Raw genomic sequence first — 15,515 nt, forward strand, 5'->3', positions numbered from 1 at the left:
ATTTATATTTATATTCATTCATCTATTTCCTTAATTCATTGTTTGTAGGTTTTTCAAAGCAAGTGGGAAGTGCTTATAATAAAGAAATAGGTAAACCAGCAAATGAAATAAAACGTTTATTGAATCAAAAGTCAATACTCTCCTTTTAATGTCTACAAGACAACACTGAATTTACATTATTTAAGAATGAACGCAATGTACAAAAAAAGTATGTTTGTTATAAAAATATGCTTCTCTTCTGGCAACTGAGCTTGAAGACTCCCTAAAATTTATTTTCAGCCAGTAAGGACAAAAGCGAAAATTATTTTAAAACCCAAGAACATTTGGGGAATATACACATTTAAAATCCTGATCATAAAGACCACCATATTAGTCCGGGTAGCCTGAACCTCATGAATCAGCATGTGCAGTCAGAGCAGGTACCTAAAATAGATTCCCTACTCTGCTAATTTCTAATAATGGTCACATTATAGCTTTAGTACTTTGCTGTCTTTAGAAAGTCAATGGGCACAATGAACCACAAATTTGTCCTGAAATCAGCTCATAGAAATGGGTAAGAGTGGAATTACAGCTTGCCCAGATGCACTCAGTCATAGCTTCTAATCATTTCAGCTATCTGTACATGGATGGTATTCCTCAATGAATTTTTACCCAGTATTTTGTCTTGAATAAGGATGTCTTCCTATTACCTCTTGAAAACATAAGTAATGTTTTGAAGAAGGATGTCTTCCTATGAACTTTTAAGAACCAGGTAATGTTTTGGAAAATTTAAAAAGGGATACATATGATTATCCCTCACTCTGATCTTTGCCTCTTAAGAATAATGAATGGGAGTACAGAAAATGCCAATAGGCTTTACCTACAAAGCGATGTTGCTGTGCAAGCCCCATGATTTCAATGAAGCCTGCATGAGGCTCCTGTTGAAATCAATCAGGCTCATGCAAGAAATTGTCTGTTTACTTATGCACTTGTTATTTTACGAACTTTTCTCATTAGGCTCAGCTATGTCATTTGCCAGGGAAGATGTTAAAATGTTGTACGAGGAGGATTCTAAGTGTGATTTTTTAAAAACAAAAATGTTTAGCTAGTGTTCATTCAACTGACTTCAGTTTCTTGTGATGAAAGGGCCATGAAGTGGGAAAGGAGGGGGAAAGGAGCTCTCACAGAAATATTTCAAAACAGTGCTGTATTAAAACACAATTTTCACACCTTGTGAAAGAGGAACATGCTTTGGAACCTGAGCAAAAGGCTTCTTTACCAATACAGCAAAAAGCCACCCTGTATGTTGTTTTTGCTGGCATCAGTTTCTGCCAGGTTACTATGCTGCTCTTAGCAACTTACATGGCTCCGAAATATTTAGTACGTGGAAACTGCCAACTACTTGGAGAGGTCAACTAAATTCCAGCTATAATATTGCAGGCAGTTCGACATGCTGCTACTGGAAATGCCGGTATGGCCTAAAATTAAACATTTTCTTTAAAAAAAAATTTTTTTAAAGCAGCCAACATAAAATGCCTCTTTAACCAGACAAAAGCGCCACCACAACATTGAGTATGTACATTACTACACTGGTTTACAATCTTGAGGTCAGCTCTTTCAAAATAAATATACTGAACATTTACAACAAAATGGCCTTATGAACGAAAGCTCTCTTCTTTATTATTTCAAGACCAGTTAGATCAAAATCTAAGACAATATATTTCCAAAGCAGCTAAAAGTTACAAGTCCTTTTCCCAGACAGATTGGCATGATCTGGAGCCTCTGCAAAACTTTTGAATCAGCAATAGTATCATCCATCTGCAAGATCAAGCACTTCTTTAAAAAAAAGATTTGGCACCATATAGGCCACCATATCAAGCAGATTCACAAAGCATGCGGTCATAGATGCGTGAAATGATCCTTGTGCTTGCAGGTCCCAGACCTTTAATACAAACAAACAAACAAAAAAGACCTGTACTAAGAATGTCATATTTAATGAATCAAGAGCAACTTTCTTGCTTCTAATTTACAGAGAAGGAAATAATTTTTTTAAAAAACTCACAGATGAAAATGCCATAATCTAGGACTTTCAGAGGAAGTAAAAAATAAATCCAACCCAACACCAAACTATGTTTAGATTGCTTGAAATATTGTTTTAAAAAGTTGAGATAAAAAAAGGAAAAAAAATCAACCAATACTATGTCCACAGATGTTTTGGTGGCAGTGAGATGTGTGCATGCCACTGGAAAGGCACGACAACGAGACCAGTCTGATAAATGTTATCCTCACAGCAGAATAGGAATGTTTCACTGGCGTAATCACAAGGGGTGGATGATGAGCCATCACTTCTCTCATCATGAGCACAGAAAGCAGTCACCAAGGCATAAAGAGAGGGGCACAGGAAACAAGGTACAGGAATTCACAAGGACCTGTAAAGAGCAGAACAATGATTCAGTCAATCACAAAACCACAATTTTTGGAATAGGGCAGAACTACAAGTTCATAGCTTCTCAGCCATTTCCAGCCATTCTCAAGAGTTGCTTTTTGAAAATATTAGCCATTTCTCAGCCATTACAAGAGTTGCTTTTTGAAAATATTAGTGTTGACACTATTACAGTGAACAATTCTCTTACATCCCCGACCTTCAGAGCAGCCATGGATGTGGACTAGCAGAAAAATACACAGCGTAATAATACCTGAAGCCATCATGTGATAAACAATGTCCTGTTTTCTGAATTAATAAATTCATGTCTCATTTATGCAGTTATGAGAAGCTCTGCAGTAAAAATTGCATAATGCTGAACACACATTCAACAGATACAGCTTCAGTTCTGCCCTGGGCCTAGCATACAGCCTTGAGATAAGAATTGTAAAATGTTAGCCATTTAATAAAGATGGTTTAAAATGGTGTATAACAGCATGCAAGAGAGAACAGAAGTAGACCAAAGGATCTATAAACATTATTAATACTCACTGGAAAAGTGTCACAGAGTTATCCTGCTTTTGTATCTACAAGCTGCATTTGAACGTTTGCAGACATGCCTCCACCATAGCCTCCTTTGGACTGCATTTGGTTCTGAATTGAGCTCACCTACACAAACAGAGGTGGGACGGAAAACCAAGAAGCACAGTCAGATAGGAACTGGTGCTTTCTTTAAGTTGATTTGTTTATTTATACTTCATAGTTTTCTCCATACAACATGCCCAAAGTGGCTTATGACATCAAACACTAACAATAATAATTAACAACAATGCAATAGCTTCCCCTGCTGATATGGGGGGACTGATTCAGCCTGTTGACCAGTGTTCCCTCTAAGATGAGTTAGTGTGAGCTAGCTCATGGTTTTTTAGCCTCTGGCTCACACATTTTTGTCTTAGCTCAGGAAGGACGGCTCCAGAGCAAACTAATTTATGCAGTAGCCAAATCGCTCACTCAGAACTGTATTGCCAGTAGCTCACAAAGTAGTGTTTTTGCTCACAAGACTCCACAGCTTAGAGGGAACATTGCTGTTGACTCTGCATGGTGGGCATGCCCCAGCGGGGATTACGCATGTTCTGCAAGGTGGAACGGAAATGCAGTAGATCCACAGTCACAGAGCAAGATGATGTTAAGGGCCCTAAAGAACTGCAGGAAACCATATTCACCTGATCGGTTGAGCAAAAAACAACATGGAAAGCTGGTAGAGCAAAAAAAAAAAAAAAATGCAGCTACTGAATTAAGGTATGGGTAGGGATAAAGTTTAGTTCCCCTTCTCAGTGTATTCTTCTTTTGAAGTAAAAAAGACCATCATTCTATTATGATAAAGCAAAGCTGGATACCTTGTTTAACATTAGGGAGGCACAGAGCTCAGAAAAAACATTCTTTCCTAGTAACAAGGCAATAAACTCCTCAGATTTCTGGCGGAGGGGGCATGAATTTTCCTTTGTGGAGACAAATAGGCAGGATGTAGATGACCATTTGCACAGCTGCTAGGAAGGAGCAAGATAAATGGCTATTTGGATATTCTGTGTTGGGCCATAAAGATTTTAGGATGTGCAAATTGATCTGATTGGAGAGAAGGTGCAAAACAATACATGTAGGGACCAAAACCCAATTTCATGATCAATTGAAGTAAAGCCCACCCAGCTTGGACAAGAAAGGTTAAAAGGTCTGGACACCCAGTCAGAGGTATGCAAGCCAAGGACCATGGGCGAAATCAGTGAAGTCCATCTTCACCAGCCTCTATTTTTCAGGGTTCCACCTTGTGTCCATTCCATTGATAGGAATACCAAGGTAATACCAGTGACTACAACTTAGTTAGCCTCATGTTTTAATTCCTTTTCTTGGTTTTTTAACACCCTATAATGTTTTGCTATAGTTTTCCAGTGCTCTTGTGCTCTAGGGAAGTGAAAGTATGTTTTAATAAATAAAAGGTCTCAGGCTGTGGTCAAAGATACCACCCAAGGTGCTCATTCTGCACACAAACCAGAACTCCTGACAGGACTACAGACAGCTGGCCAGAGAAGGATGTGTGTGAAGCAGTTCATGAACATGCACATAGCCCCTATCTGTGTCTGAAGCTGCAGGTAGCAAAAGAAAGGGCTGAGCATGAGTGGTGGCAGCCAGTCCAAAAAAGGAGAGGCAAGGAGAAAGTCAGAGCCCTCTCTCATGCATGCTGAATCCCTGTCACCTCTTGGACAAAGGCAGCGGGAAGAAAGAATGGGGGGGGGGGAGAGAACTGTTTACATGTCTAACTGAAGATACTGAGTAAAGGCCACTCACAAGTAGGGTTGCCAGCCTCCGGGTGGGGCCTGGAGATCTCCTGCTTTTACAACTGATCTCCAGCTGACAGAAATCAGCTCCCCTGGAGAAAATGACTGCTGTGAAGCGTGGACTCTATGGCATCGTACCATGCTGAGGGCCCTCCCCTCCCCTCCCCAAACCCCGCTCTCTCCTGGATCCACCCCCAAAGTCTCCAGGTATTTTCAAACCCAGACCGGGCAACCCTACTCACAAGTTAATTCATGCCTCAACCAAACTGCACAAGTGAGAATTTCAGTTCCTATATAACAGGAATACTTTGTCCTGTATGAATGTGGCATGCGATCTCTGCCAGTTTCGTATCAGTTGGGTATGTTGTGCAAATGAAAGTTGTACTCAGAAATGTATTTCCCATTGAAGCAATGAAAATGTCTGTCAGATCGATTTTTAACAGGATTAGTAATATTTCCAATATTAACAAATCTGTCTGAAGACATTAGAAATTTGCCCCCCCATGCACCTACAAAGCAGAAAGGGAAGACTGTATTCAGAAGAAATGTTTCTAGCATTAGGTAGTCTGGGACAAAGATTTATTATTCCTTAAGCTGATTCAGCTTCTTCTTGAAGCATGAGATTTGGTTAAGTGGAATGCTAATGTATCAATTCAGTTGAATTTATCTGCAAAATACCTCTAGCATTAAACAAAATAATTCAGAAATGATTTTGCAACTGTTATTTATAAAAGCCTAGCAAGACTACATTTCTCATGGGTGCTCAGGAACTATGAATCAAAAGCAGCCCTTTCTCTTACAGCTTTAGGTAGGCCAACTGTGATATTAATGTAGCCTGAAAAAGCTTTCAAGATACACAACAAAAATGCAGAAAATCTGCAGAATGAAGTTGCTTTGTTATGACAAGGGTAATACTATGCACAAAAAATAATGATAATGTATATGCATTATCCAGATTCATACATTAGCATGTTATTTTCTACGAAATGTGAAATTTAAAAATCTGTCTATTTTTGTAATTTTTAATTCAAATGACTGCTCTGGTACTAATATGAACCTCAGCAAATTCAGAGGTAAGCTTCTCAGTGCCAAAACATACTTACACAACTTCATTTATGTTACATAACATACATTTATATTACAAACATATCAATCTCTTTGTAAAGTAAAAAAAAAATAGTGTGAAAAACTATTCTGAAAAAGATTATCAGGGCTTACTCTGATGTACAAATTCCAAAGTGCTTCCTGTTCCATCCAGGCAGCATAAAATCACTGGTCCATTAAAGGGTACGAAAGAAGTCTTGATATTTGCTTGAGGACACTCTAGCTCTTAGAAAGCCACACAGGAGCTTTTTTGGACCTAAATTGGAAGATGCTCTAATTCAGCAACTGTGCGTTTGGCACCAGACACATGACTTTCATCTTTAGAGGCCTCACAAACGCTGTTTAACCTTCCTTTTCTTGGTCCAGTATTCACTTATTGGTTATTTTATTGTAATATGTATTATTGTTACGTGTACCTCAATATTCTTTGACCTCTGAAGAAGGCCCTAAAAGGGCGGAAACGCATCAGGTCATGTCTATTGGCCCTTGTGTTTAGGCCACTAGAACTTTCTAATGAGGCTTTCATTGGGTCCTTATGTTTTTAACTGTCTTTCTAATAAATATATGCATTTTTGTATAAGTTTCAACTAGGTTTTTAATACTGGCCCTTTATCAAGACTTATTTCTTACCCTTGTGGTTCTTGATTACAGTTTTTGGGTCAAGTTTGTTTTCCCCTCCCTGTGTCTTACTGCCATTAAAGGGTACTACTGGTTTGGGATCTCCTTTTGGATCTGCAACCTCACAGCATCTCAGCCACATCTATATATCTAATTCCGAAGTCGCCCCCAGTGTGCGGATACTTATTTCCGCACATCGGGGGGACCTGAAGGGGAGGGAGATGTTTGTGCACACTTGGGGCAGTCCCCAGGTGTGCACAAAAATCTAAAACCCCGGGAAAAATATCGGGGGGATACTTAAATCCCCCCAAAAGTGACAGAGCGTCCCCTGCGCATGCACCCAGAGGGGGGAGATCGAGCGGGGGGGTGGAGGATACGGGGGAGGAACCGGTAGGATGGGGGGGACTTACCTCCTCCTGCTGCTTCCTCCTCTGCCTCATGTGTGGAGGTCCCTCCCCCCCACGAGTATCGCGGGTCCCGCCCCCTTGTATTTTATAAATACATACTGACCCTGAAGATGCAGAATTATTCTTTAATGAGTCAAGCAAATTTAGTACAGAAATGTGTGTGTTTTTAGTATTGCTTCAGTTATACACGTATTCTCTGGGAAATTCCAAAAGTCACACTGTGACCTACCTACTTTTCCTCCTCTCTTTGACTGCATCACCTCTTTCTATTAGGGAACTATAAGGCAGAATAGGCAACTTCTGGCACATATTCCCAGCAGTACTACACCAAACCATTCTACCCAGCACACAGGGCTCGTTAACTGGAGGCAAGCCCCTCAGGTGCTTGCAATACTGCTGGGACTGGCAGTATGAGAGATAGCAATGGGCATGGCTTATGCCTGCCAACATCACCCAGTGTAATATATGTTTCTCTAGGCTGCTTTACAGGCTGCTTTGTTAGACAGCACCGTTGTTTTTCTAAAGAAACTAATTTACATACTTTCTTCACACAATTAATAGCTCAAGAGTTCAGGTGTGGATTACAGTAATATAGGAAAGAGCATTTTGGATTACAGGGAAGACACTACAGCAATTTATATTTTGGGATGGATTCAAATACCTTTTCTGCTAGGGATCACTAAAATGGCTATTCTAAGGATCATGGGACCTGCCTGAACAAAAGCCATGTGGGTAGGGAAGGAATTAGGTGAGATGGACAGAAAAAGCTGGCTGGATCCAATCCACTATATGTTTAAGTAAGTATCTCTTTTTACTTCAGACTATGATGTATATTTGAAGAAAAGTACTATATATATATTCCGCTTCAGACATTGGTTCCACCAGGATATATCTCTAGATGATTTATGGCACATAGAATCATAGAACCACAGAGTTGGAAGGGGCCATGTCATCCAACCCCCTGCTCAATGCAGGTTCAGTCTAGAGCTGAGGTGTCGAACTCATTTGTTATGAGGGCTGGATCTGACACAAATGTAACTTTGTCGGTCCGGTCCATCCATGATTTAAAATGTAACACAAGGTACCAGAGATATAAACTTTATAAAGACTATTTCAGATGCCTAATGGCAATAGCAGGCATGATTGGATTAGGTGTAATATAGAGAGGGGAAGTAGGTGTGGAGATATCAGGATTGGTAATGAGACAGGAAACCTAGGTCTCAGTTCTATCCAGGAGGATTCAGTCCAGGAGGATGCAAAGAAGTAATGGACATAAGTCTGACATTAGAAACCACAACATTCAGTTGCTGACCTAAGAGTAGCAGTGCTCTTACAAAAGAATTTCAAAGGGAGATTAGAAAGAGAGACTGCTGAATTGCATCCTCCTAGACTGGATTGAGACCTAGTTTTCCTGTCTCATTACCAATTCCAATTCCAATAGCCTTTATTGGCATAATTGTCTCATTACCAATGTGTTCTATTATCATTTGGCATCTGAAATCACTCCACTCTCCAAGATATAAGGACCAATCCACGTGTTCTTATTCCTAATCAGGGTTTTTTAAAAGAAAATAAATCCAGATAGAAATCCAATAATTTAAAACAACAACTTTTCAGAATAAGCCAAAATAATTTCCTCAAGTATCTACATTCCCTATCAAACCAGACATTAATAGGTCTACTACTACTCTTATTTCCACTCTCAAGTTTTTTGCCAAGTGACATAGATATGTGAGATGTTAAAGCATTATAGGCTATGATCATTGATGAATGTTCATTTGCATAAATTAAAGAGGATCTATACTTTAAGAGTAGGTTTGATTTGAGTAATTGTTGGGGGGTTTTCATAGAGCTATCATTCCATAAGATCCTAGGCAACAGACAGAGCTTGTCAGGTTTGTGTTGGAAATAACATTGGGTTCTAGTGAAAGGGCTGACATTGAGAGTTAAGATAAGTGGATGATGGCCAATATATAATTGCCAACAGTGAAATCTAAAACATGAGATTCCAATGAGGGGGAAACTACAAAATAGTCTATTACACTAAAGCCCTTTGTTGAGACAAATGTATATTCTCCAGATTTGGGAAAGTCGGTAAGCCCATTCAGCCAAACTTTATTAAATTGAAGGCAAAGTTTGCCTGCCGAGTTTATGTGGCAGTCTTTGGAGTACATAGTAGAGGTGAAAATAGGTGGAAGTGTATCATCCTGATTAATTTCTATAGCCTTAAAGAATATTTTATGATCACTGCCTACTCTAGCATTAAAATCACTTGCCAGAATTATTTCAGCCAAGGGATGTTCTTCTTCTAGTCTTTCTAAAAAAGTAGTTAGTCATTTCCAGTGTTGGGAAAAAGAGTTAATCTGTCTAAGGAGTTGGGAACATATATATTCACAATAATCAAAGTAAGGTTATCAAGGACAAGCTTCATAGCTTGCTCAGTGGGACTATCTGGTTGTAACGTAAGACAAAAAAATTAATCTCCCGTGAATAATTTCCTCAATGTACACTGTGCTTGTCAGAAGAATCCATCCACCCACCAACCCTCCAAAAAAGTGTGCTTGCACACAAAAGCTTATATGTGGAATAAACATTGTTGGTCTTAAAGCTCGGACTCCAATTTTGTTTTCTGTCTCTTTCCTTCTCCCCCCCCCCCAAAAAAAAGCGGAGGAGCAGCACCTGAGAAGAAAGCAGAAGCTGTGAGAGAGAGAGAGAGTGGGAGCGGCAGGCAGGCTTGATTTTTTAATCTCTCTGGCAAAGCAGCCATGAGGCTCTCTCTGTCTGCGTATCTGAGTGAGAGAGACCAAGCAAGTGAAGAAGGGTGGGGGGGGAGGAGGCTTGTTTTTGTATCTTTCCAGCTCTCTATCTCTGTATGTGTGTGTGAGTGGGGGGGGGGGTTGGCAAGAAGCAGGAAACAGGAAGCAAAGAGCCACTGAGAGAGCTGGGAAAAAACAAGCTAGAGTGCGGCTGAAGCAGCAGCCCTGGGAAAGGAAGCAGAAGAAGGAAGCTGCTTGGGGGCCCAATTTTGAGCCCTGTGCAGGCCGGATCTGGCCCACAGGCCGCACGTCTGACACCCCTGGCCTCAAGCATCCCTGATAAGTGTTTGTCCAGCCGCTGCTTAATATGGCCCTTTAAAGAGAAATAAGGGCCAAAAGACATTATCTCAGCAATTTGTGGTTGAATCATGCTGTTTAGAGGGCCCAGTTCAGACCAGCGATGATATGTACCATTTCCCCATAGAAATACTACTCCTCAGGCTGCCTGTCTTCCTCCACTCCATACCCTAAGATTATTGGACTATTTTAATCCCTTTGCATCTATGGATCATCAGTGTTTGTAGTGGTGCTCCTTCATAGGATTCATCCTTATTGTTGGCAATGTTTACAGTATGTCATGGTTATTGCTATAAATTTGTAATTGATGCTTTGTTGTGATTTCATTACACAGTTGGTTTTTTGTTGGTGAACCTCCAGGAGGGGGCTGAAGATCTCCTGGAATTCCAACTGATCTCCAGACTATGGAGATCAGTTATCCTGGAGAAAATGGCTGCTTTGGAGTGTGGACTCTATGACACTGAAGTCTTCCCCTCTTCCCTCCCCAAACCTCATCCTGAAATCTCCAGGAATTTCCTGACCCAGAGTTGGAAACTCTAGGTTCAACAGTGGTGAAGACAGACAACCCTACATGGGAATTCAAAAAGGCTACAGTTGTTGATTTACTATTAATACTTATCATGTTATTGTATGTGCCTGTTTGGTGAGAAAGTGCACAGGGTGTACAGTAGTCATGGCTCTTTTGGTTAATAGTAACTGTGAATATGACTCTCCAGCAGCCACAGAATGAGTACCACTGGATTTATGTTATAGAATACAGTCTTATGCAAGGCTGCATTCTAAATTGAATGACCCCACATGTTCCCCAGAGAGCACTGCGTTCAGGGGCCCAGAACCAACCGGCCCAACCGTGTCTTAAGGAGGCCAGGCTAGTGACAACCAGGGAGCGGGCCTTCTCAGTGGTGGCTCCATCCTGGTGGAATGAGCTCCCAGAGGATATCAGGGCCCTGCGGAGCCTATTACAGTTCCGCAGGGCCTGTAAAACGGAGCTCTTCTGCCAGGCCTTTGGAGCCACCGCCAACTTTTAACTACTAGGATAAGAAGCCCTCCTGCCATGGAAGTTATATTAACAACTACAGAAGACCTGCGAGCCGGCTTGGGAAGTGAGAGTCAATGGTAGCCATCACGAACTTTATTACAGCAAATCTAGCACTTACTATGGTATCATAGAATTGTAATCTGTTTCAATTGATTTATTGTATTATTTTAAATGTTCTCTACTGATTTTATGTAAGCCCCCCTGAGCCGGCCCTGGCTGGGAGGGTGGGGTATAAATTTGAAGAAATAAATTAATAAGCTGCTGCAGGATTCCTAACCAGACACTTACCGAATTCATTCCACTAAAGAGGTCTCCTGAACCTACATGAGCTGTGTGCACAAAGTTTGTTGGCTCCCCAATCATACTTCGATCAATACGCCGCCGTCTTTTCTGAAAGAACAGAAACAAGAGTAAGTATGAAATATGGATCAGATCTGAAAAACTCACTGGAAATGTTACTTTCAACTACTTTTTAAAGTTCAATTTCTCAGTTAAAAAACACAATCCCTATGCTATCCATGGTGGGGTTTTTTAAAACAAGTAGGCTTGCTTTATCAACATCAGTAAGAGTCATCAGTATAAGCAAGAATCCAAAGATACCAGTGCTGGTGAATAAATTTTTCAGTTCTGGTTTGGACAGCTGACCTCTTTCTGGTCCAGAACCTAGAGTTTTTAGAAGTACCTTAGTGGATGAAAGAGTGAATAAAAGATGAGTATGCAGGACATATCCCCTCTTGGACGCACCCCTTAACATTGTTAGGGGTTTGTGTATGTCAGCAAATCTGAGAGTAATACTGTAAGAAGTTTAGATGCTATCAAGAGACTAAACTCCTAGCAGAGTCACTCAGGGTGCAATGGTCACACCTGAGACACCAGACTAAGATGCATCCTCCCCCTTCAGGAATAAATGGCCACATTAGCAGGATAGAATGGACAGTTCCAATTATGATAGGGTGGAGGCATCCTTGAAGGGAATACTAGGCAGCAGCAGTAGTGGAAGGTGATACAGGTGGAGGAGCTATCACAGACAATGGCAGTGGCACTTCAGCTAACCCTGGTTAGTACTGGGCACGTACTGATCATCTCATACGTTGAAAAGCCTATAATGAGACAATCCAAAACGGGGGGAAAAGATATATTGGTGGAAAACAGGACCCTCATGTCAGATAGCACTCAATGAGCTACTGGGGAAGAGCAGAGAATAAATATGTGTAGTGCTATTTTTAATGACGCAACAGGATTAAAGCCAAAAGGACATTTAGTTGTTGATGTGAATGGGTGGTAGGCTTTAAAAGGAATGGGTGTGCCACAATATCTGACTGTTTTGATGTGTAACCTTTACTCTGGACAAGAGGCTACATAGGACAGAATATTGAGAAACAGAATTGTTCCCAATTGGCTGAGGTTTCAGACAAGGATGCATTTTATCTCTCTAGCTCTTCAGTCTATATGCAGAATATATCAGAAGGAAAACTGGATTAGATTTAGATAAAGGTGGAGTGAAAATAGATGGAAGGAACATTAATCATTTGAGATATGCAGATGACACCACATTACTGGCAGAGAATAGTAAAGAATGAAACGACTACTGATGATGCTTAAAGCAGAAAGTGCAAAAGCAGGATTATGGCTAAACATCAAGAAGACAAATGACTACTACTGAGAAATTACACAACTTTAAAGTTGATGAACATATTGAAATTGTTAAAGATTTTCTATTTCTTGCCTCAATCATCAACCAAAAGTGAGGTTGCAACTAAGAAATCAGAAGGAGACTGAGATTGGGAAGGGCAGCCATGAGGGAGATAGAAAAGATTCTTAAGTTTAAGGATGTGTTCCTGGCAACCAACATCAAGTTAATTCATATTATAGTATTCCCCATTGAGCAAACTCCAGAGGACAGAGGAAGACAGGAGGGCCTGGCATGATGGGGTCCATGGGGTCGCGAAGAGCCGGACTTGACTGTGCAACTGAACAACAACAATAGAATTCCCCATTACTATGTATGGGTGTGAAAGTTGGACAATGAAGAAAGCTGATAGGAAATGGATTCCGTATGACAGATACCATGGACTGCCAAAAAAAAAAGGGGGGGGGAAGCAGATTATAGATCAAATTAAGCCTGAGCTCTCCCTAGCAGATAAATTGACCCAGCTTAGGCTATCATACTTTGATCACATTATGAGAAGACGTGAATCACTAGAAAAGACAATAGTGTTAGGAAAAGCTGAAGGCAGTAGGAAAAGGGGAGTAACAAAGGAGCTGCAGCCCACAGTTTGCAAGACCTGACCAAAGCTGTTAACAATAGGATATTTCGGACATTGATTCATAGGGTCACCATAAATTAGAAGTGACTTGACAGTACTTAACACACATATGCAGGCCAGGATAAGCAGTGGCCCCGAAGAGGGCCCTGTAACCTAGATTACAATCAGAGATATGGTCATCCTGTCTGGCATCTCTTGACACTTCTTCAATAAACTTTACCTCTCAAAGAAACAATGAAAAAAGTCTTCAACCATTTCAGAGTAAAGTATGAGTAAAGTATCATAGATTCTATGAGAGTTGCAAGTATATATCTAGTAAAATTTGTTGTGTGTGCTCTTTCCATTGCTTTCACCATATTTAATGATAGCTCCTTGCCAAAATGCCTTAATTGCTATAGATCTAATTATCACTTAACATACCAGTTTGAATAGCTATTTTTTTTCTGCTTTCATACTATGAAAGCTCAGCAAATTGGATTTAAGATCCTATCACTTGCAGAGAAATCTGCAGCTTAATTTTATGTTCATATTAAAGAGTCAGTGCTGACATATATTCCAATAAAATATCACTTAACATACCAGTTTGAATAGCTAGTTTTTTTTCTGCTTTCATTCTATGAAAGCTCAGCAAATTGGTTTTAAGATCCTATCACTTGCAGAGGAATCTGCAGCTTAATTTTATGTTCATGTTAAAGAGTCAGTGCTGACATATATTCGAATAAAGACTACTTTAGCTCTATTTCATATGACTTAACATCTGCATCTGAATGTCTAAGGTGGCACAAACCTAGCTTGTGCTACCCAAACAACAGGGAGCAAACAGAACATACTATGCTGTGGATACAGGCTAAGAAACAGACGGGAGTCAAACACTAGAGCCACACGAACATGAAATTATGTATTACACAATTGCCCTAATAAGGTTACTTGAACCCAATAAATGCTAGCCCTATAAAATTCCTCCGTTGTATTTTTAAAAGGGTCAGCATATTCCTACTCAAGATATCTAACAAGATGGTTAAGACCACCTAAAGTTCTGAGTGGGAGTTTATGCATCTCATCAGCAGGACTTCTGCTCTGCAAACACTGCCCCAGTTGAGTCACTGTAAATCAAAGCTGCAGCTGAGAATACATCATGGGCCACACAGCACATAAAAACAAGGTATGTTTGGAATGAACTGAAGTCCACAACAAGATAGCCTTTTACACAGACTCACTACTTTTTTCTGGATAACTAGTATGCCAGAATTGCTTAACTTTTTAACACAAATATTAAGCATCTAAATGAACACCAACCCTATGAAAAACAAAACAGCTGGAACAGTAAACACATGTACATGGATACAGGTTCAACTGACTGAAACGGAATTTATTTCTTAGAGTGCTTTACAACCCAGTCCTATCAGACGCTTAAGCCTCTGCTGCATATGTAAACATAAACTAGACATATATTTCAATCAGTTCTGAGTTCTTAGGTAGTGTGGTGAGCCATGTGATGTAGTGGTTAGACTAGGATCCGGGAGACCCAGGTTCAAATCCCCACTCTATGCCACGGAAGCTTGTTGGGTGACTTTGGGCCAATCACATACTCTCACAGCCCAATGTGTTTCACGGGATTGTTGTGAGTATATAGTGGAGGAAAGGAGAATGATGTGATTTCTCCCATCTATATATATAAAAGAAAGTCCCCTCACCATAAAATCAACGCCCAGGCCAAACCACTGGACCTAGAAACACCAAATTCGGGAAGAGCACTCCTACCATGATGTAGATGCTTACTAAGAAGGGATTTTTAGAAATTCGACCCCTAAGGGGGTCCAAAGGGGTAATATGTGCTCCCCCCTGCTGTCTCCTTGCACCCCCCATTCTCTCATTGGTCAGCTCCAGAGCTCATTGTTCTGAGGTAAAAAAAAGTTACAGGAGACTGCACAAAGCTAATGATAGCTGAGGAAATCAGGAATGGCCAACCACCTGTGAGGTCCAGTAATGCTATTGGCCCAGCCTCTCTAATGGCTTCCAACACACTCCTCCCACTTCCTACACCTAACAGGCGGTTGTCTGTCAGGTGCAGCAGTGGTTGCAGGGTGCTTAAAGCCATGAGGGAGCCCACCCCAACAGTAACGCCTTAGTGATCCTGCCAGCCCTGCCTCCACAGTGGCTTCTAATACTCCTCCCCCTCCTACACTGGACAAGCAGCTGCCTGTCAGGTGTAGGAGAGGAGGTGGAATGCTTAGAG

General features: G+C 40.7%; 1 protein-coding gene across 1 annotated transcript in view; it reads right to left on the reverse strand.

Moving 5' to 3' along the window:
- Positions 1-329: 329 nt before the first annotated feature.
- Positions 330-15,515, reverse strand: part of CDC42SE2 (CDC42 small effector 2) — a 121,435-nt gene continuing 106,249 nt past the window's right edge. Inside the window, exons 3-5 of the mRNA XM_015408615.1 lie at positions 11,301-11,402; positions 2,954-3,070; positions 330-2,408 (exon numbers count right to left, since the gene is read on the reverse strand). Of these exons, the coding sequence (XP_015264101.1) occupies positions 2,972-3,070; positions 11,301-11,402 (201 nt within the window). The 3' untranslated portion in view covers positions 330-2,408; positions 2,954-2,971. The remainder of the gene's footprint in view (positions 2,409-2,953; positions 3,071-11,300; positions 11,403-15,515) is intronic.

The sequence above is a fragment of the Gekko japonicus genome, unplaced genomic scaffold (genome assembly GCF_001447785.1).
Source record: "Gekko japonicus isolate JY-2015 unplaced genomic scaffold, Gekko_japonicus_V1.1 scaffold1753, whole genome shotgun sequence".
NCBI lineage: Eukaryota > Metazoa > Chordata > Lepidosauria > Squamata > Gekkonidae > Gekko > Gekko japonicus.